The sequence below is a fragment of the Moschus berezovskii genome, chromosome 19 (assembly GCF_049115385.1).
Source record: "Moschus berezovskii isolate FMDL1 chromosome 19, NW_MosBer_1.0, whole genome shotgun sequence".
Taxonomy (NCBI): Eukaryota; Metazoa; Chordata; class Mammalia; order Artiodactyla; family Moschidae; genus Moschus; species Moschus berezovskii.
In genome coordinates, this window is record NC_142478.1 from 73,382,052 (window position 1) to 73,403,191 (window position 21,140).

The 21,140-nt window shown below is 58.4% G+C and overlaps 2 protein-coding genes and 1 long non-coding RNA gene across 27 annotated transcripts in view; 2 read left to right on the forward strand and 1 right to left on the reverse strand.

The window, feature by feature from the left end:
- Nucleotides 1-1,595, forward strand: part of SFI1 (SFI1 centrin binding protein) — an 85,529-nt gene extending 83,934 nt beyond the window's left edge. For 13 of the 18 annotated variants that reach the window (XM_055405736.2, XM_055405733.2, XM_055405732.2 and 10 more), the window contains 2 exons: nucleotides 310-629; nucleotides 1,022-1,595. In XM_055405736.2, the coding sequence (XP_055261711.2) occupies nucleotides 310-629; nucleotides 1,022-1,595 (894 nt within the window). The remainder of the gene's footprint in view (nucleotides 1-309; nucleotides 630-1,021) is intronic. The other 5 variants (XM_055405744.2, XM_055405742.2, XM_088828346.1 and 2 more) reach the window with 5 other exon arrangements.
- PISD (phosphatidylserine decarboxylase) overlaps nucleotides 1,384-21,140 on the reverse strand; it is a 28,846-nt gene continuing 9,089 nt past the window's right edge. Inside the window, exons 3-10 of one of the 8 annotated variants that reach the window (XM_088828348.1) lie at nucleotides 19,549-19,724; nucleotides 15,860-15,877; nucleotides 5,383-5,604; nucleotides 3,914-4,150; nucleotides 3,664-3,802; nucleotides 3,357-3,503; nucleotides 3,018-3,178; nucleotides 1,384-2,621 (exon numbers count right to left, since the gene is read on the reverse strand). In XM_088828348.1, coding sequence (XP_088684474.1) covers nucleotides 2,400-2,621; nucleotides 3,018-3,178; nucleotides 3,357-3,503; nucleotides 3,664-3,802; nucleotides 3,914-4,150; nucleotides 5,383-5,604; nucleotides 15,860-15,877; nucleotides 19,549-19,724 — 1,322 coding nt within the window. In that variant the 3' untranslated portion in view covers nucleotides 1,384-2,399. Of the gene's footprint in view, nucleotides 2,622-3,017; nucleotides 3,179-3,356; nucleotides 3,504-3,663; nucleotides 3,803-3,913; nucleotides 4,151-5,382; nucleotides 5,605-6,770; nucleotides 7,168-10,164; nucleotides 12,921-15,859; nucleotides 15,878-18,120; nucleotides 18,312-19,548; nucleotides 19,725-21,140 lie in introns of those variants that run through there. The other 7 variants (XM_055405761.2, XM_055405759.2, XM_055405762.2 and 4 more) reach the window with 7 other exon arrangements.
- Nucleotides 12,313-13,876, forward strand: LOC148774922 (uncharacterized). The gene is made up of 3 exons (XR_016035372.1): nucleotides 12,313-12,445; nucleotides 12,694-12,938; nucleotides 13,742-13,876. It is a non-coding gene; the product is annotated as an uncharacterized LOC148774922 (long non-coding RNA).

Here is a 21,140-nt window from a genome sequence, read left to right on the forward strand (position 1 = left end):
AAGGGCTGCGACCTGAGACGGGGTGGAGACAGGGTGGGAGCATCGTATCCCTCCAGGGGCTGGCGTCACCAGGAGGTGGCGAGGAGAGCTGGGGCACTGTTCTCAGGGCAACGGTCGGTCGTTGCTAGAAGGGGCGAAAGCCTGGTACGGCTGGCAGCAGCTGCTCCGGTGGTGGGGCCCTCTGGTGGGGTCAGGTGCAGAAGTAAGAGGGTGAGGCCAGGTGAGCTGGCCCCGGCAGGTGCAGATGTGGGGAACCCGGCTCCCCGCCTTCCTCCCACTTCCTGATCAGTGTTCATCTTTCTTTTACAGCTGTCAGCCCAGCCGGTGAGCCCTGGGCTTCCATCCCAGGCCCCTTCGTCCCTGGCCGGTGTCCCCAGCCCCCATCTGCTCCTTCCTGGGGACTTCAGGGGCACCGGGCCTGGCTCTGACCCTGCAGGTGTGTACAGGGGGCCTGTTAGCGCCTTGAGTGGGGGCGCCCCTCCCTGCAGCTCGGCTCCTCCTGGACGGAGCCAGGAGGCTGGCCGAAATCAAGCCTGTTCTGTGGGCACTGGTCACAGCGACCTGGAGTCTGAGCTTGAGGGCATCCGGCAGCAGCTGCAGGACTACCAGACCATGAGGCAGAACCTCAGGTGAGACCACAGCACTCCTGCCGCCCCACCGAGGGGGCCGACCGGGACGCTGTGTCCCAGGGACAGCCCCGCAGGCAGGCAGCAGCTCCCTGCTCAGTCCAGCTTGTTCAGGTCCAGGGTGGTCTCGCCTTCAGGAAGCTGTGCCCCTAGAAGCTGGGGGTCTGCCCGGTGCATTGTCACTCATGCAGGACAGTGCCCTGCGTGTGCCCTCTGGGTGCACAGACAGCCTCCCCCATGCCCGGGCCAGGGCGCCTCCACTGGGCAGCAGCCTTGATCAGAGGGAAGGGCTTGGGTCCCCCAAGGCCTGCTCTGCACAGGCCGAGGATGGTGGGGGAGCTTTTCTGCCTCTGCCCACAGCAGCAGCAGCAGGTGTGTTTGTCCCCTGGCCACAGGCTCTGCCTCTGCGAAGCCAGGCAGCAGGTGCCTTATGCCCTCAGGTCCTGCCAGCGGCAAGCGCACAGCTTGAGGCAGTGGCTAGAGCTGAGCAGGGAGGAGCCCCGGGCTGAGGACCAGGAAGCTGAGCAGCAGGTTCAGGAGGAGCTGCGGAAGGTGAGGCACGGGCGGCCGGGACGGCTCCTGGGCTGGGCTTCCTCTCAGCTGGCCCCCTGTCCCCCCAGGTGGAGGTGCAGATCCAGCAGCTGGCCCACGAGCTACAGGCCCGGCGCCAGCCTGTCCGCACCTGCATCGCTCGGGTCCAGGCCCTGCGGCGGGCTCTGTGCTAGTCACCACGTCCAGGAACAGAATGCAGAGCAGCAATGTTTTTTAGTTTATTTCAAAATGTTGCAATTAAATGAATCACTGTTCAGAAGTCTCCCCCTTTTCATACAAAAATACTGTGCTACTGATACAGTTGAAAAAGTTCAATGGCTTCTCCTGCAGGAGAAATTCACAGCATCCCCGGGAAACGTGAGACTTGGCCCTCCCCCGCCCCCGTCAGTGGCTCCCTCAGGACTTCGTACCTGTTAGTATCTGTTACTTGGGGACAGGTTTCCTAGGCACTGACACCCCCCCTCCGGCACACAGCAAAGACATCAGCAAGGTTCCTTTGTTTCCAGTGTAAGCCCCGATCAATAGCAGCAACGTCTGCGTATTTACACAGGCCTGGATGTAGGGAGGGGACACAAGCTCACCCCTGGTCCCTGCTGGGCCACCACTGCGGGGGATGGGGTTGATAATGGGTCCTACCAGCTCCGGAAGGTCACTCGCTGGGGCCTGCAAAGCACCGAGCCAGTGGAGGCCACCCTTGGAAGCTGCTGGCAGAGTCTCAGCCACAAGTGCAAAGAGAGAAGACAGCCTTTCCCAACAAGCAAGGAGGAGCAAACTCGGGGACAGAAAGCAGCGTATTAATGGCTCTGGCGTGGGGCCCACAGTCAGTGCCAGGAGGCACCTCACCCTGTGCAGGGGAAGCAGAAGCGGAGGCCAGAAAGCAGTGACGGGAGGAGCAGCAAGAAGGTGCCTTAACTACTGCTTATCTTAGAACGGAAATCAGGACCAACCGAACACTCGGCCGGGAGGTAAAAGGTCCCGTTTTTACGAGACGTTAAAAAGTCTCCAAGTGGGAATCCGTCGTCCTGGCCGACACTTTCTCTTCGGGTGGGGGAGGGGTGATGGCAGTCTAGGGCATGATGGGCTCTGACGACCTCGTCTGCACCCCAAAGCAGGGACGGAAGTCACCCAGGTCCTGCCTGGTCAGACCCTGCGGTCCCCTCCCTAGACAGCCTCAGAGGTCCCCTTGAAAAGACCCTCGGCAGCCGTGGCCATGCAGGAGGCTCAGAGGGAGCCCAGAGCCTCCCCGAATCGGATCTTCTGTCCTGCCTGCAGCCTGAAGTTGAAGTCCTTGGGGGCCTCGAAGATGAGCACAATGGTGGAGCCCAGGTTGAACTCTCCCAGGTGCTCACCCTTGCGCATGGGGATGCCCTTGTTGGCGTGCGTCACGAAGCTGAAGTCGTCGTAGGAGCCCTGGCTGTACCGGGGGCTGTTTGTGTGCAGGTCCTGGGGGGGGGGACAGAGCATGTAGGCCGTGGACACACCCTGTCCCCCACCCTGCTTGGAAAGGGAAGTGGGGACAACAGCTCGGGCCACGGGCCAGGTCTGAGCTGAGAGCCCCTGACCTGCTGTGTACCGCGGCTGGAGGGAGTGGAGGAGCCAGACTGACTGTTCACCTGGACCCGTCACACACTTGCCCTCCAGCAGCACCCCCACCCAGGCTCCCCTTGGGTTTCCAGCAGAAGCAAAGTGCCAAGCAGGGAGGTTAATTCCCTCCCCCTGCAGCCACCTCTAGACCAGGGTGGGGGACCCGCCTTCCTAGAAATCGCAGCTCTGGCAGCACAGGAGACGGTGCAGGGAGCTGAGTGGCCCAGCCCTTGGGCTCCAGTGGGCTCTGCTTACCCGGTCGAAGTAGATGCGGATGGAGCCCACGTTGGTGGCCCCCACGGCCGTCAGCGAGAAGAAGCCGTGTTTCCAGTCCCCAGTCAGGACCACCCGCTCATTGTGGCAGAAGAGCTCCTTGATCCAGCGGGCCATGCCAGGGTTCACGGACATCAGGGAGCCTGTGGGACAGACACGTGTACTCCTCGGCCGGCCTGTCATTCCAGATGGCAGAGCAGGCTGGGCCCCAACCTGCACCCCCACGCCCAGCTCTGCCCCCAACTCTGGAGCCCACGGCCTCTGACAGGAAGAAGCCGAGGTGCTTTCTGAGGCCCTGGGGGGCAGCCGGGCCCAGCCTACCTGGGAAGTGGCGCCTGTGGGAGACGGTCCAGTCAGTGGGGGAGTGGAAGCAGTGGTAGTCCCCGGGGGCCAGGTAAATGACGCAGTGGTAAAGTTCGTTCCCTTCGCGCGTGACCAGCTGGCTCCTGAAGGAGCTGTGGGGCGCGGCTGCGGGCAGACGCGGGCCAGCTGCTTAGAGCCCTCTGTGCCGCCTGGACGCCGGCTCCAGGGAGGCCTGAGCTGCGGGCAGAGGGTCTCCTGTCCACAGGCCTCCCTCCTTCCCCACCCCTCCACCTGCTGGCGCCCAGCACCGCGGGCCAGGACCCACCTGGGGGGAAGGGCAAGTCCTCTGTGGCCGTGCGGGGGCCCAGGAACGACTCCAGCGAGTAGGTGACCCCCTTCACCTGCTCCACCTCAGAGTTCTGCACCTGTCCGAAGCTGAGGACCTTCCCGTCCGAGGGGCTGATCTGGAAGGGTCAGGAGAGGCTCGCTGCAGGGCAGGCTGTGGAGGACAGGGCCACGGCCCTCCTGGGGGTGCAGCCTGGAAGCAGTGCCGGGCGGGGCAGGGCGGGCCTCACCACGCTGTGCAGGCCGCACACGGGCCGGGCCTGCGGCTTCAGCTTGCGCCGGAAGAGCTCGCTGAGGTTGCGGTAGTGGCGCAGATCCTCCACGGCGGCCTCCTTCATGTTCACCCCGAAAGTCCAGATGTACAGGCTGTAGACGGGCCTGCGCAGCCAGTGCGGCAGCTCCACTTGGTTGAGGCGGCCCCAGGCCCGCGACAGCAAGCGCGTTGGCACCGACTTGTACAAGGCCACCTGCAGGCCCGAGGGGCAGGTGAGTGTGCCACGCCGTGCACTCAGCCCCAGTATTCACCCCCTCCCCACAGGGACCACCTCCTGAGGCCCGAGAAGCTGGGACCCTCGAGGGCTTTGTGACGTGGTGGTTTCTCACCAAGAACCAGACTGAGCTTCCAAGTCTTTTACACACAGTACTGGCTGGGCCTCCACACAGTGACTCGCATAGCTCAGGTATCAGCCATTTCCTGCAGAGTTCCTACCCCGTTTCTTGGGTGGGGAAGGGCATACAGGGCTCAGATGTGGTCACACAGAAGCTGCAGTGGGCAGTGCTGCTAGCGCCCCAGACCAGCACAGAAGAATCGGCTCTCGGTGCTCAGGCAAGTCCACACCCTGAAGTGTACATGCTCAGCCTGCCCTGAGCATAGGGGCTTTTGGGCAGAAGTGCTGGGCACTGACACCTATACTCCAAGGGCCTCGCAGTCCACACAGCCGTCCCCACCCAAAGTTCCTCCAGGAAAGGGGACTCTGCGCCTCAGTCAGACCCTCCAGCCCAAGCTCTTAAATGTCAGGTGCCTCTGCCATGGTGGGACCTGCTTTTATCAGTGGCTGCTGCTTGCTGAACACTGCCAAGACACCAAGTCCCCAGGGTGCAAAAGCAACTCCACTCTGAACTTGAAACACCTCTAAAGAGGCACTGAGTTAGCAGCTCTTAGCACTCCCAGGTGATAGCCATGTGTGCGGGTGGCCCAGGGCTGCCCTAGGCCTAATGCCCAGTGCCCCATAGGTACCCTCAGCTTCCAAGCCTGGCGACACCCACTGGGCTGCCCAGGGCCCTCACCGAGCCCTGCTGGGGGCTCTTGGGTCCTCAAAGGCATCCCTACCCAGAGGCCACACAGGCTCTAGCCTGTATGAACTGCTCTCTGGCGTCCAGAAATTTGATTCTTCTCAAAATCACCTCTAAGCTCTTTTCTGCCTGAACACAGAAGAGGAAACAGACACCATTTTCTGAATGCCCAATGTGGGTTCTTTCCAAAACAGAGCACTTACACGGCAGAAATGCAGGTGGCAACAGCAGACCATGGGTGATGGGCCTGTACAGTCACCCGTCCACAGCCCAAACGGCCACCGGCTAGCCCAGCCCCTCCACCAACTCACCTTCCAACAGCATCTGCTAAAGGGCTCAGGCCCCGCAGATAACTGGGCACCCCCTCAGGCCTGCTGCGGGGAGGCAGGGCCGGCAGCACACTTACCCTGCTCACAGGCCTCCATCCCACCCGGCTGAGGGGCCTGAGGGCGCCGAGGGGCAGGAGGTAGTAGAGGACCGTCAGGGGCCAGGAGCGCAGTTTCAGGGCAGGTTTGGACATGCAGCTCAGCTGTCCCAGCCTCCGCCTCAGGGCCAGCTGAGGGAAATGCAACCTGCAGGGCACATGTCCACGCATGGCCGAGGTCAGCAGAGGAGCAAGGGCCCCACCCTTCACATCCACCCCACCCTCGGCAAGCTCGCCTGCCTCTCCATGGATTTAGGTGACACTGGCCAGACCCCCTCATACCAACCCCACTCTGAGTCGGGGGCTGGGCTGCCTGCGTCGGTGCTCACCTCCCAGTCTCTACCTGCGTGTCAGCTGAGACTGCTCGGAATAGATTCTGAACCTGGCAGGGGCCCCGTCTCGGACCTTGGGGCCAAGCGCACCAGGGAGGCAGTGTAGACAGAGCCCACTGGGCGGTCCCCACCTGCCTAAGGCCAGCTCTGTTCACAGGGGCTTCACGGAGAGCTAGGCTGAGCCCCCAGCCTCTGGCAGCACAGGATCTGGGTAACTCTGCACGGACCAGGCCTCCTATGTCCTCACCTGATAAGGGATCGGGCCTGATAAGATCACACACACACACCCCCCTCACAGCTCCTGCTCCATCCACCCTGCTGTCTCTCTGCGTCAGTTCAGGTTCCACAACAATGCAGAGGGTGGTGGCGCTAAGCTCCCTGCCAACCCTCAGGCCTGCTGGGGCCACACACAACTGACCCAGGCACCCACTTCCAGTAAAGATAGGTGGGCCTTCCCCCGACCCCAATTCGGTACCAGTCAGCAAAGGCTCAGCTTCAGGGGAGCCAGAGACCGGGGGAAGTTCTTCCTGAGTCGTGACACTGACCCAGGACCTAGATGCTCGCAAGGCCCCAGTGGGGTTAGGAGACCACACTACGCCCACTCGGACAGTGTCCTGGTGCCTGTTTCACCAAAACCACTACATTCAACTGGAGCAGGAGGCTCCATCTGTGCCCGTGTGAGCTCAGAGCAGCTCGGTCCTCTGCCCCCGCTGCTCAACAGACCAAGAACAAAGGCGCCACGGCCGATACTAAAAGCCAAGAAAACGGAGAACTGAGCCGAAGGCCGGGCCCTGAAGGTGCTGCCTCTGCACTGCTCACCAGACCCTCTGCGATCGTTCTCTCCCGTCCCTTTAAAAAGGTCCACGAAATGGGCAGGGGCCCAGCCAAGCCGGACACAGCACTCCTCTGCCCCAGGTTCCTCCCGCCCACCCTGCTCTCTGCAGAAGCGTGGGGACCAATCCCAGAGAAGCTGCGCCCAAGCGGGGCGGGGGTGCAGCGTGGACGCTGGACCAACAGCCCGCTGGCCCCCACCAATACCTGAAGCAGGCTCTCCGACTCAGGCCCCCCGGAGTGGGCCCCTCTAGCCGCGGGAGCTGGTCCCCTAGCCCCCTGCCGCCGCCGCCACCTCCACCGCGGAGCCGCTGGACGTGAACTCTGACCTTCCGGAGGTCGAGGCGGGGCGCGGCGGGGTTAGGGCGCAGCCGTGGGCATCTCACCATTTCGCCGCGCGGAGCTCGGGCCCTCGCCGCGCCTCCGACTGACACATGGTGGGCGGCGCGAGGAGGCGGGGCTGGCGCGCGCCTTTGTCTCGCCTCCGGCCTCCCTTCCCCCGTCCGCGCTGTCACGGCTCCTCGGCCCCAGGGGCGGCGGCTCGGGGGCGGCTGCCCGGCTCGGTCCGGTCCGCAGGCGCGGGGGCGCAGGTGCGGAGTCGGGGCTGTCGCAGAGACAGGCGCGGGTCACGGACCTGCTCGGCCCGCCGTGTCCCTGGCCACCCGCCCACTCCCGTCAGGGAGGGCACGGCGCCGCCAGGCCCCAGCGGGAATCTGCGCCCCGCGCTCGGGGCTGCCCCGCGTCGGCCCTGCCGCCCCTCCCTCGCCAGGGCCTGACCCATTTTCCTTTCAGGTGACAGAGCGGCGTCTGAGGGAGCAGGGCGCGGCGCGGGGCGTGCGCCGGCTCTGCTCGCCCCTTCCTCCTGAGAAGAGGGGCAGCCGGGCCCTCGGGAAACCCGCCGCGCCTTCCCCTCTCCCCGGGCAGGAGCAGCGCTGTGGGGCGAGGACGCGCCGCCTCCGCAGATAACGGGCAGGGGGAGCAACAGCCCGCTGCCCGAGTCCCGTCCTGCCCGGCACACTGCCGACCCGCGAGCCTGGCGGCATCTTTACAGGAAGACACACGGGGGCCTGGGGCTGCTCCCGCCCGGGCTACGAGCAGGGGCGGAGCAAGAGGCCCCAACTCGGGCCGGCTGGCCGTCTGCCGCCCTGGGCAAACCCACCTCGGTCAAGGAGGTTAAAGTCCGGCAACGGCCGGCTCCCTGGGTGGACGTGGCCATGGGGCTGGACCAGGCCGACTAAGGTTTGGAAGTTCAACTGGATTTTCGCCCCATCTCAAACCAGGACGCCCAACTCCCCAGGACACCCTCCTGAGTGGCTGGAGGGTGCCCACCCAGACTTCCTCTGCCTGAGGGCCAGGCCCGCGCTGATGTCCTGCCCACCTATGAGCAAGCCCGCCCCACCTGAGGCCCCAAGCTTGCCTGCCGGCTTCCAAGGGAAGCAGGCCCAGTGGGGAGGTGGGCAGTTGGGTTGAGCATGGAGCTGGGTTTCAGGAGGAGGTCCACCACCCGTGCCCCACCCCCCTCTAGAAAACTGGATTCATGGTGGGGGCTGGGGAAGTCTTGCGGGCCTGGATAGGAGCCAGACCTCCTTGGGGCAGTTTTCCTCACTGTCCTACTGACGGGACCGTGACCGATTCTGCATGTTGTCAGGCACATTCAGGAGCCCACAAACAAACCCAGCTCATTCCAAAACGTCAGGCCCTCAAAGCAGGTCCCCGCGTGTGCCTTTGCGTTGCATCCTCTCCCAGGGCCTCCAGTCCAGGGGCTCTGGGGGGACCAGTCCAAGGCGCTGCTGTCCTGGAGTCACCCCAGAACTGCCCTGAGGAGCCCCAGTCTGCACGCCTCAGTCCTGTCTCGATCACTACTCTGCCACCTCCTCTAAACGGGACACTGAGACCAGGGTCAGACTTCTTCTAAGTCACCATCAGGGCACCCCCAAAGGCCCCCAGGAAGCACACATGAGTTCAGCTGTCCCCCAGGAAATGGGCCAGCACCCTCAAGTACCAACCAGCTCAGAGCTGCACAATGGCGGGAATGGGGTCCCTAGAGGTCACCCCGCTCACTAACTCAGGGCATTCCCATGTCAGAGCCGCACTTGCCCCCTGTGCCTAGAGTGGCCTTTGGAGGCCAAGCCGGAGCTTTCTCCCTCTCTGGCTCCCTGAGTGCAGCTTGGGGCACTCAGGCCTGAAGGACTCTGCACGGAGGACGCCCTGAAGCAGAGAAGTACAGATGCCATCCCTCTCTCCCAAGAGCCCCAGGACATTCTGCGGGGTGAGATGGGGCTGGGCCAGTAGGACTCCAAAGGCATATTATGCAGCCTCAGAGCCAGCCACGTAGAACATGAGAACACAGAGTGGCTCTGGTGGGGGACGAGGACCGTCTGGTGGCTGTGAGCCTGGATGCCCCGCCACCTGCACTGCGAGCTGGGAAAGGCAAGTCGCAGGTGCTGTCTGGGTCTCAGTGCCCTCATCTGAAAGGAGAAGGACTGTTCCTCCTGGTCACCCGTCTGGAGGCTCAGAGACCCCATGCCTCCACTCCCCCCAAAAGCTTATTAACACAGCCTCATCCCGCAGACCTGGCTCCTAACGCCTCCTCTCCCTTTCAGACCCACGCTCTGGGAGGAGAGAAGTTTGCTCTCACAGGGAGGACGGATGGAACCGGGAGGAGGAGGCAGTTCAGACAGAGGAGCCCCAACCCCAGGGCAGCAATGATGTGAGCAGGAAGGACAGGCTCAAGAAGACGAGGCTGGAGGGGCTCACCTGTCAGGACACACTCTTCAGGGGCTGACACCCTCGCAGTGCTGCAACATCCCCGCCCACCCCTCACATCCTGCACAAGTCAGCCCGGGCCCGAGGGTGTTCCGTGTGGAAAGCTCACTGGGTGCCAGACACCCGGCCCGAAGCCTCGGCAGGTAAGCCCCAGTGCCCCCAAACCACGTGTCCCTGGCCTGACTTGCGGTGCAGACACCTGCTCTGTGGGGTAGGGTCTCAGGGCAGCTGTGTCCAGGTGGGGCCACCAACCATTCCTCTGCGAGTGCCAGGGCTAGAGGTGACAAAATGTCAGAAGTAGGGAACCAAGAAAATGGATTCTCCCTGTGAAATGGGTAAGCCATCTTGGGGAAGCCTCCGGTGAAAGAAGAGGAAGCAAAAAAAGGTCCGGATGCGCCTCTCTCAAGGGAGGTGCAGGGGAGGAGGTAGGAGTCTTTCTGAGATCCCCTCAAGGAAAGGAACCTTCTCCAGGACAATCCTTGGCACCAGCGGGGAATGGGGTTCTGGGAAGGGCGGGTCTCACCGCCTTCGGCCCGTGGTTCCGCTTCCCCCACCCCCCGGCAGCACTGCGGAAACTGGGCGCAGGGAAGGCACCGAGCAGCCCGTTTCCCTTTTCCGGGCTGTGGGGCGAAGAGATGCTACCAGACGCGGAGGAAGTGAGCTCACCGGCCGGGCCCCGTGACCCACCGTGTGGGGCCAGGGAAGCCACAGCTCGGTCAGGACCGGGGAAGGGAGCGGGGTGCTCCTCAGACCCCTGGCGGTAAGGGGCGACCCCGCCCCAGGAGGCGAGGGCCCCCGCGCCGGGCGAGGCCTTCGGCCGCGCGCCCTCACTCACCGCAGGTGGCCGGCTCCGCTCGCGTCCGCGCCGCCCGCCCGACTGAACTCCCGGGAGGCGCCGCTCCACGGAAGCAGGGGGCCGGGGGGCGGGCGCCGGGCCGCAGCCACTCCCGCCGCCGGGGCGGGCCAGAGGCCGGACACCAGGCTCGGCCGCGCCCGCCCAGGCCGGGGTCCCTTTAAGGGGCGGGGCAGAGGCGCGGCGGCCCCAGGGCGCCCCTCCGGGCCGGGGGCTCCACGCGCTGCCTCCCGCCACCTTTTGCAGCCAGCCCTCAGAGCGGACAGAGGGCGGCGAAGCCCTCGCTCCTTCTCGCACCCAATCCTGAAGACAAAGGCTGCTCCCCGCCCCAAGCCCTCTTCTCCAGCAGATACACCGACACATAAACCGCCAGCACAGGAGGCCCAGTGGGCAAGGTCCGCCCCCGCCCTGCACGCAGGCCGCCTGGCGGGATCAAGACCTGCGCGGAGATTCTATCTTCCTGCCCCACAGCCTGCAGGCTTCAGCACCCCACCCCCCATGCCCGCCAAACACACCTGGTCACCATGGGGTGGAAGGAACCAGTTTGCAGGGGAGCGCCACCACTGCTCAGTCACAGAAACCATGCAGTGCCACCCCAGCATCTTCTGACCACGGGGAATTCACTTTCCAGAGCAACAGTTAGAAGAGCCTCTTCCTCTTCAGGAAGCCTTAGGGCTTGTGAGGAGATGGGCAGGGGATCCAAGACCGCCTGGAAGAAGACGCAGTGGCACGCAGAGCCCACACACCGGCCCTGCATCTGGATCCACCAAACCCAGGGATCCGCAACAAACCACAGCCAGGGGCATCTCAGCAGGGAGGAGGGAGAGGGCGGGAGGCTCCTCCCTCAGGAGCTGCCCGACACCTGCTCCTCCTCAGGAACTGGGAGGCAGGGGGCCTGCAAGGAGCCGGCCAATGCCTTCCCACCTTGTCTCCCAGCCCGGCCTACAGCATTCTCAGCGAGTCTCCAGGCCCCTTCTCAGCCTAGAGCTCCAACCAAACACCACTCACGATGGGATGACAAGGAGTTAAAAGCACAGAAGATGATGATACACAATCCTAACAAGAAAATTACAGATCCAGAAACCTGGGGAGACCATCCCGGCTTCCCCAAAGCCTGCAGTGCACCCAGACCAGATGGAGCCCAAGTCAGACCCGACGGGGGTGACAAACATGGCCCAAGAGCCCAGCTTTTCATCCTCCGAGCGGCCCCGGAGCACTGCTGCTCTTCACCGTGAAAGGACCAACTGGGCTGCTCCACGTGGACCTAAGTTCCTCTGTAACCATTCGAAACTCTCAGGCTGGTCGGTGCTTACAAAACTCATCAACCACCCAAGGGTCTGCCCTGAGCCCGGCCCTCTCTGCCTTCTAACCTGCCCTCCACCACGTGTGCCTCAGGAGGGACATACCTTCTAGACCACATTCCAGACGGAACTCAACACGATTTCGGGGACTAACAAAGCCCCTTGGCAGGTCCATTTCCCCAAATGAGGTCCCTTCTGGCAGCTCACTTGCTCCTGTATTTCCACCTTGCTTGGACTCCCCTGGGCGGGAGTGCCACCTAGCGCCACCGCAAGGTTCTACAGGCCCCCAGCCACTCAGCCAGAGCACCGAGGCCAGTCCCCGACCCCTCCCCACACCGTGAACACCGTGCCCTGCTGGGCCAGGGGGCCAGTGAGTGGCAGGGAAGGGAGTGGCAGGGAAGGGAGTGGCAGGTGTCCTCTGTTAATTCTCACTGCCTGGGACTAGTGGAGGCCCCTGAGGAAGAACAGTGATGGCTGGCGTCCCAAGGCCGGCACAAGGAGACAGCGGTAGGTCATCAGCCTGGCAAGAGCCTGGGCAGGAGCCGGGACAAGCACCGAGCGTCCTCAGGTGATTTCTTGACCCAAGGGCTTCTCACAGCCCTGCCAAATTCTCCCGTGGGGTTCTCCAGTGTTTCCCAGCAGTCCCAGCAGCCCAATGGCCTCTCTGCCGCGCGGAGAGCGAGCAGGGTGCAGAGGGTAAGGAAGCCCAGCAGAAAGCTTCCTCCTGCCCGGAGCCCAGCTTCATCCATTCCCTGTCCCCTCAGGGCTCCAGGCACAAGTGCCCCCCAGGCTAGGGGAGACGAAAGGCTGGAGGCACTGCCACAGCTACTGGCAGGTCCAGACTCTCTGAGGACAGAGCTGGGCAGGTCAACGGTCTGCTTCCCTCCAACTTGACTGTCTGCCCATCGTAACATCCAGATGCCCATCGTAACATCCAGAATTGTCTTCTCACCACCTGTGAGGTAAGAAGCAGAACAGCACTTACTGAACACCCACCCGCTGCCAGCGGGTGTCATTCTCATTTAAAAGCAGCCTGTTCAGAGAGAGGAACAATAAAGCTATAACAATTACCGGAAGTTTAAAAACATGTAAAACAAGCTCCACACTGTCCAGGCTCATGGAGGGAAGGAGATGCCAAGTGCAGGCGGTGGGTGGGGGCGGGCCACGTGGGAGACCTGACAGGCTGATCCGGCTTTCTTTCTTTTCACAGCTGGAATGCCGCACCTTCCTTTTAAAAATACTAAACTGAGCCGGAAACAAGGAAGGGTGTTGACTCAGGGATTGCTCCCTGAACACCCCATGGCCAGGCTAAGATGACAACATCCTATGCTCAGATGTGGACTGAAGTGTCGAGGGATGCAGTTTCAGTTCACAGTGTCTGCACTGTTCTTTCAGTGGCTGTGAGGGGAGTCCACAAATGCATGCGGAAACGAAGCAGATACAGTGACACATTCAGTTCAGTTCAGTCGCTCAGTCGTGTCCGACTCTCTGCGACCCCATGAAGGACAGCACGCCAGGCCTCCCTGTCCATCACCAACTCCCAGAGTTCACTCAAACTCATGTCCACAGAGTTGGTGATTCCATCCAGCCATCTCATTCTGCATCGTCCCCTTCTCCTCTCGCCCCCAACCTTTCCCAGCATCAGAGTCTTTTCCAGTGAGTCAACTCGTCGCATGAGGTGGCCAAAGTAGTGCAGTTTCAGCTTTAGCATCAGTCCTTCCAATGAACACCCAGGAGTGATCTCCTTTAGAATGGACTAGTTGGATCTCCTTGCAGTATTAGGGACTCTCAAGAGTCTTCTCCAACACCACAGTTCAAAAGCATCAATTCTTCGGCGATCAGCTTTCTTCACAGTCCAACTCTCACATCCATACATGACCACGGGAAAAACCATAGCCTTGACTAGACGGACTTGGTTGGAAAAGTAATGTCTCTGCTTTTTAATATACTATCAAGGTTGGTCATAACTTTCCTTCCAAGGAGCAAGCGTCTTTTAATTTCATGGCTGCAATCAGCATCCGCAGTGATTTTGGAGCCCCGAAAAATAACGTCTGACACTGTTTCCACTGTTTCCCCATCTATTTCCCATGAAGTGATGGGACCAGATGCCATGATCTTTGTTTTCTGAATGTTGAGCTTCAAGCCAACCTTTTCACTCTCCTCTTTCACTTTCATCAAGAGGTTTTTGAGTTCCTCTTCACTTTCTGCCATAAGGGTAGTGTCATCTGCATATCTGAGGTTATTGATATTTCTCCCAGCACCCAGCAATCCAGCGGTCTGTGCGGGCAACTCTTCCCTCAACTTCTCAGCCTTATTCAAATGCTCACAATAAAAAAACTGGAAGACTCTGTTTAAGCCACAGAAAAACTCTAAATTCTACTACTGGAGAGAAAAGCCCCAGACCAGGTTGGCACACGGTGCCTCTAAGAACCCCTCTCTGCCCACACAGCAGCTCCTCACCTGGGGGGAGAGGCAGCCGCCAACCACCACCCTACACCTGGGGCCCATCTCCATGGAGTCAGCTCCTTGGTGCAGGAGGAGGACACGTGCCACCTTCTGCCCCAAAGGCCACCCTTTCCACCCCCTCCACATGCCCACACCTGTCCTCAGGCCCAGTCAGAAAGGGACACCTCAGAAGTGCCAGAACCTGGGGGGTGGGCAGTAGAGGCTTCTGCCACCAGATGCCACCCTGTGTGGGACAGGAGACCCTGGGGCGGGCACAGCTACGTGCTCCCACCACACACCTGCCACCCATGTCACCTGCTGGCACACCTTTCAGCCTCTCAGTAAGAAGCACTTAAGAAAGTCTGATTCCCCTTTTGCACTTATGGAGACACAAGCAGGGCATATCTGAAATCACAGCCGCCACACAGACACAGACCGTACGACACTCTGGGCACAGGTGGGGCCTTCCAGCCCCGGACAGAGCTGTCCCCTCAAAGCCACCTCTCCACAGAGGCCCAGAGGCTACCGCCCTCCCCCGGAGGCCAAACACGAGGCCCGAGCAGCCCAAAATGATCAGGCTCTTTGACCCTGAACCCAAAGTTTTCCCAGGAAGGACATCATGAGTTCCTGAAAAGACACTTGGGGAAGAGTCCTTGCCTCGCCCAGCCTCAGCTCTGGCTCTGAGGGCAGGGGGGCCTGATCTGACCAGGGCTGCAGGAGGGCGGGCTCCTTAGTCTGTGCCAATCAGATTTAAATGTTAAACTGACAAGTACAGTGAGCAGGCGGAGAATAAACACATGAGAAACGCTGATGGGGACTCACATTCAGAAAAAAGCCGACTACAGACTGCAATACAGCGTGAGTCTGCAGGCTCTTCATTTCCTCGCCCTCCACCTGCTCGAGCCAGAACTCACCAGGCGTTTCCCACTCCCACCCCCACACCCAATCCGTCAGTGCATCCTGTCACTCTCCCCTCAAAACATCCCCAGAATCGAATGTGCAGTCTACAAAATACCACGGACTGGGGCGTGTGACAGACACACAGCGGACACAGATGCCGAGCAGCCTGGCCGCCAGGGGCGGGGGACGCCGGGACGGCAGGAGGCACAGACTATTATGTACAAAATAAGCTGCAGGAATATACTGTAAGGCATGGAAATACAGTCAGCAGCCTACAAGAACTGTAAATGGAGCATGACCTTTAAAACGTGTCAATCACTGGATTGCACTACATTCTACAGTAACTACTCTTCAATTAAAAAAACAGCATCCAGTGCCTTTCCCCTCCTCCACTGCTCCCACTCTGATCCAGGCCCCACCTCTCCTGCTGGGATCCTGTCAGAGCCTCCCAACAGGTCCCCTAACCTGTCCCCACGGCAGCCAGGACAGTCAGACCAGAACCCACATCACTCAGGGCACACTCAAAACGCAGGCAGAGCTGGCGCCAGGGGTCCTCCCGCCCTCCCACCTCTCTGCCCTGCGGGCCTCCAGCCACAGGGGCTCTTTGTTCTCCATCAACAGCGACAAGCGCTCTGTCCAATCAGCCAGGACGGCTCTCCCCGCCCCTCAGATGCCCCGGGAGCCCACACGGCGCGCTGAGCCGGCCGCCTTCCTTCCTTCTCTGGTCCTGCCCAGCCCAAGACACTGTGCCCTGTACCTGTCTGTGCCTCCTCCGTGGCATTTCAACCCCTCAACATGCCCACGTGTCCCTGTTTCTTGTCTGTCTTAGTCCCTAATAAGGGCAGCTCTCTGAGGATGGGAACTCCAGTTCTGTTCACTAGGGACTCCCTGCAGCTCAACAAGGCCTGGCACATGAAGGAGCGCAAAGATTTCTTGGATGGAGTAAACACAAGAGGAATAATGTTTGTCTGTGACAACCGTTTCACTAACACCCATTGTGGTTCGTGTACAACGATCCTATCCTAATGGACAATGCTTATTACAGATGGCTACAAGAGGTTTAGATGCCAAACACACAGCACAAACTGTGAAGGTGCCCAAACCCTTTCACACAGCAACTCTACACTCAGCATTCAGCCTGAGGAAAGGCCTATGTGCAAAGATTTGCTCAACGTTAATCCCTGGTAAAAACCACCAGTGCACCAGAATCCACCACAGTAGCAGAGTTACTTAAAGTTTGTACTTACATGGAATCTGCAAAATCATCATACTAGGTTGGTGCAAATGTAATTTGTTTTTGCATTGTTGAAATTTGCTGTTTGATACTGGAATACATTCTTAAATGAGGTTGTGTTATACAACATCTTAAAGTGCATTTCTCGCTTTATGTTTTTTGTGCTAATGACTTATTACTTGCCGTTTAGTTTATATTTATTTTGGACTATGGAAATGATGTTAGACAAAACGCAAATTCGAGCGATTTTCTTATTTGAGTTCAAAATGGGTCTTAAAGCAGTGGAGAACACTCGCAACAAAACACAAGTTTGGCCCAGAAACTGCTAACAAACATACAGTGCAGTGGTGATTCAAACAGCTCTGCAAAGGAGACGACAGCCTTGAAGGTTAAGACTGTAAGGGCCAGACACTGGAAGTTGACAATGAGCAAGTGAGAGGATCATGGAAGCTGATCCCCTTGTAACTACACGAGAAGTTGCCAAAAAACTCAGTGTTGACCGTTCTACAGTCGTTCAGCATTTGAAGCAAACCGGAAAGGTGAAAAAGCCAGATAAGTGGGTGCCTCGTGAGCTGACCGAAGATTTAAACAATCATTTTGAAGTGTCGTCTTCTCTTATTCTAAGCAACGACGACAAACCATTTCTCCATAGGATTGTGACATGTAATGCAAAGTGGATTTTATATGACAACCAGTGATAACCAGCTCAGTGGTTGGACCAGGAAGCTCCAAAGCACCTTCCAAAGCCAACCTTGCACCAAAAAGAGTCATGGTCACTATTTGGTGGTCTGCTGCCCATCTGATCGACGACAGCTTTCTGAATCTCGGTGAAACCATAACATCTGAGAAATATGCTCAGCAAATCGATAAGATGCACCAAAAACTGCAATGGCTGCAGCTGGCATTGGTCAACAGAAAGGGCCCAATTCTTCTCCATGACAACGTCCCGACCACACATGGCACAACCAACGTTTCAAAAGTTGAATTAATTTGGCTAAACTTTTGCCTCATTTGCAATATTCACTGACCTCTTGGAACATTCACTGACCTCTCACCAACCACCACTTCTTCAATCATCTCAACAATTTTTTGCAAGGAAAACGTTTCCATGTCCAGCAGGAGGCAGAAAATGCTTTCCAATAATTTATCAAATCCTGAAGCACAGATTTTTACACTACAGGAATAAATTGATTTACTCCTCATTGGCAAAATTGTGTTGATTGTAATGGTTCCTATTTTGATTAATAAAGATGTGTCTGAATCTAATTATAACGATTTAAAATTCATGATCTGAAACCACAATTACTTTTGCACCAGCCTAAAGATAAAGAACAGGAGCAGCTGCCCCTGGACGGCACAGGTACGAACTGCACAGGTCCGCTTATAAGCAGCATTGTCAATAAATGCGCACAACAAAGCCATGCAAATGGGGGACACGGAGCCACGCACCCCAAGGGTGGCCTGCAAAGGCACACGCACATTCCTGACTGCTGCAGGGACGGAGGCTGGTGCCTCCAATCTCTACATTGTTCAAGGGTCAACTGCATATCCGTTTAAAAACAGAGACAGACAGGAAGTGAATACAGAAAACTAAAGCCCACAATACGCAGCAAATCATCTAGTGAGGAGGGGAATCAAGACTCTCCTCCCCGTTTTCCAACATTCCGTCAGAGCATTAACATCACCTCCGTCATTTACGAGAACGGGACTGATTTACAGAAGGGGCCGACACCACTCAACGGGGAAAGGACAGCCTTTTTTCAACCAGCAGTGCTGGGCACACCGGACATCCACGCAAATGAAGTCAGACACTTACCTCACACGACATAAAAAACAACTCCAAATGGATCAGAGACCTAAACATCAGACCTAAAACCGTAAAATTCTTAGAGGAGAGACTTCCCTTGTGGTCCAACGGTTAAGACTCCATGCTCCCAACGCAGGCAGCTGGAGTTCGATGACACACGTGATGGGGCAACTAAGCCCGTGCACACCTGGAGCCAGTGCTCCTTTACAAGAGACACCAGGATGAGCAGCCCGCGCGCCGCCCCCACTCACCGCAGCCAGAGAAAGCCCGCGCACAGCAACGGAAAGGCAGCACAGCCAATAAACAAATTTAAGGAGGGACTAACTTCAGCCCAGCTCCTTTAGCAGTAAGCCCAGTTCTTCCAGACCTCTCGCTGCACTGGGCCACTCTGCTCCCATGTCGGGTCACTGTCCAGAACCTAGAACTTATGAGCTAATTCAACCCTGTCCTCTTTACAAACAATCATCTTTCAGGTACTGACTCACAGAGGGCAGGAATTCCAGTTATACAACAAACGGATGCTAAAAAAAACTTCTGACGTTGGTCTTTTGTGAATGAGGAAGCAGCAGATTTCTTCCACATGCAGATTCTCGTGGGATTCCTTGGAAATGAGTGGGGATTTCCTGAAAGCAGGCGAGCAGGTCACAGGGTGGGTCAGCCTGACAGATGCTCAGGGTCAGAGGGAAGGAAGCGTGCGTCTGACACTGCAGTGGGGTCATGGGCCACAGTCTTACAAGTATTCCACTAGTTGGAAGGAGAAGGATATGTTCACACAGGAAACCACCAATGACGAAGGAAATACACAGCGTTCAGCATACTTAAAAAATGTTACTAACATACTATACAATGACCCCTCACCAAAAGGAGTCTGGCGTCTGTGACCCCAAAACAGAAAACTTGGAAAGTGATCTGTCTGAATCCACACACCTACTAAGGAGCACAGACAGAGCCAGCCATCGGGACTGGGGCCCTGGCTGCTGGGGGCAGCCGAGCTGGATTAATGATACAGGGAGGCTCACGGGGAAAGCCACACACATCAGCCCAAATGCCACCAAGTCTCTGCTTTCACAGGTCAGGGTCTACTGACAGTGCAGGGATCTCATTTGTTAAATTAAGGCTGAAAAGAAAGCAATGTTCAAACTCACACCTTTATACTCAATTTCAGCGTTGACTGAGCGTCCACTGGGAGTCAGCAATGACGCTGTGCCGCGGGAAGCCCAGGTGTGCTGAGCTCGCGAGGCGCCCCTCGAGCCGCAGCTGTCACTCTGTGACACCCAGCCGCGCCCCCACCTCCCGGCCCGAGAGCACTGGGAGCAGTGACGGTAAAGAGACCGAACGGTTTCAGCCTGGTTCCTGGTGAGAACGCATCCACAGCACACAAGTCCAGCCCTTGTGGCTCGCCCTCAGACTGGGGAAGCATGATGGCCCAGACGCCAGCCCCAGGGGAAGGCGCGAGCTCCCAAGGCTTCAAGAGGCCTGGGAGGCCCGAGTGCGTCTGAAGACAGGCGGAAGCCCGACACGACGCCCAGCGTTTGACTTCCACATCGCCCCAAACCCACTGGAGACATGAGCTCCAAGAAAGCACACTCCGCTTTCTCAGACGGCTTAACTGCGGGGCGATTTCCACAGGGACAGGAACCGTGCTCCGGGAGAACACGAGGCGGCTCCCCGGGTCCTACCTCCCAGTGACCAGCAAGTCTGGGTGGGACGTCCAGGCCCAGCTTCTCCAGCTCACGCTCCCGGTGCTTCTCGTACTGCCGGTACCCGGCATACCCGCCGCCCGCGGCGACCAGGATGGGCAGGGGGCGCAGCAGGGACAAGGCGCGGGCAGGGGCGGTGTGCACTTTCCTGGCATCTGTAAAAAAAAAAAAAAAACGGGAAAATGTTGAGCCAGGAGAAGGGACAGGATTGAGTCATGCAAACACGGCACCAACAGGAAGGCTGGGACAAGCCCTCAGCAAAGCTGACCGGGCCCCAGAGATCTGATAAGCAGGAGCAGCCCTGAGTCACTGCCGAGACGCTGCTGCCTCCAGAGTCTACCTAGTCAGGGACTCACGCATCTTCCCCGTGAAGCAACGATGTACCTCGACTGCTGCCAGAGCTACAGAGTTTAAGATGAAAACATCAAATTCAAAGACGTCAAGAAAGTATCCCAGGTTGCCCTGCCGGCTACCTACAGGGCCAGATGGGGACAGGCTCTCTGATCTCACTTTCATGACCCAGACCCAGTTCTGACTGGACACTAGTATTTTTTCAAAGGCAAAATCTCATAAGCTCTTACAATTCAACAGTAAAAGACAAATACCCCAATTAAAAAACATACTAAGGGCTTCATTCATGGCTCAGTGGTAAAGAATCTGCTTGCCAATGCAGGACACACAGGTTCTATCCCTGGTCTGGGAAGATCCCACATGCCAGGGAGGAACTAAGCATGTCCGTCACAACTGTTGAGCCTGAGAACCGAAACTGAAGCCCACCAGCCCAGAGCCCGTGCTCCACAACGAGACGCCACTGCTGGAGAAAAGCCCGTGCAGCACAGACCCAGCACAGCCAAAAATGAGTGAAACAAAAAATAAGACAAATAAAAACATACTAGGGACATGAACAGATGTTTCTCCAATAGGAATGGCCAGTAAGTACATGTGAAGATGCCCAATTCATTATGGATAGAATTATGGCCCCCCAAACCAGGGGGCTCCATGGTAAAGAATCCACCTGCCAATGTAGGAGCCACAAGAGACCTGAGTTCGATCCCTGGGTCGGGAAGATCCCCTGAAGAAGGAAGTGGCAACCCACTTGTATTCTTGCCTGGGAAACCCCATGGACAGAGGAGCCTGTGGGCTACAGTCCACGGGGCCACAAAGAATCCAACACAGCTCAGCGACTGAGCGCACACACAAAATTCATCTGCTGAGGCCCTAACCCCAGCACCTCCGTCACCTTTCTTGGATACAAGGTCTCTACAGAGGCAATCGGGTTAAAATAAGGTCCCTACAGAGGGCTCTAATAATATGGCTCGTCTGCTTATGGAAAGAGAAAATCTGGAGACAGACACGCATACGGGGAGAAGGCCATCTGAAGATGAGGGCAGCGAGGTGAAGGCAGCAAGTGACGAAGACTGTGGCACAGCGAGAAGAGGGGTTTGGATTTTTTGGTTTTCCTCTTCCTCTGGCCGAGAGGTTCGTGGAATTTTAGTTCCCGGACAAGGGACTGAACCTGGGTCCTTAGCAGTGAGAGCTTCAAGTCCTAACCACTGGACCGCCAGGGAATT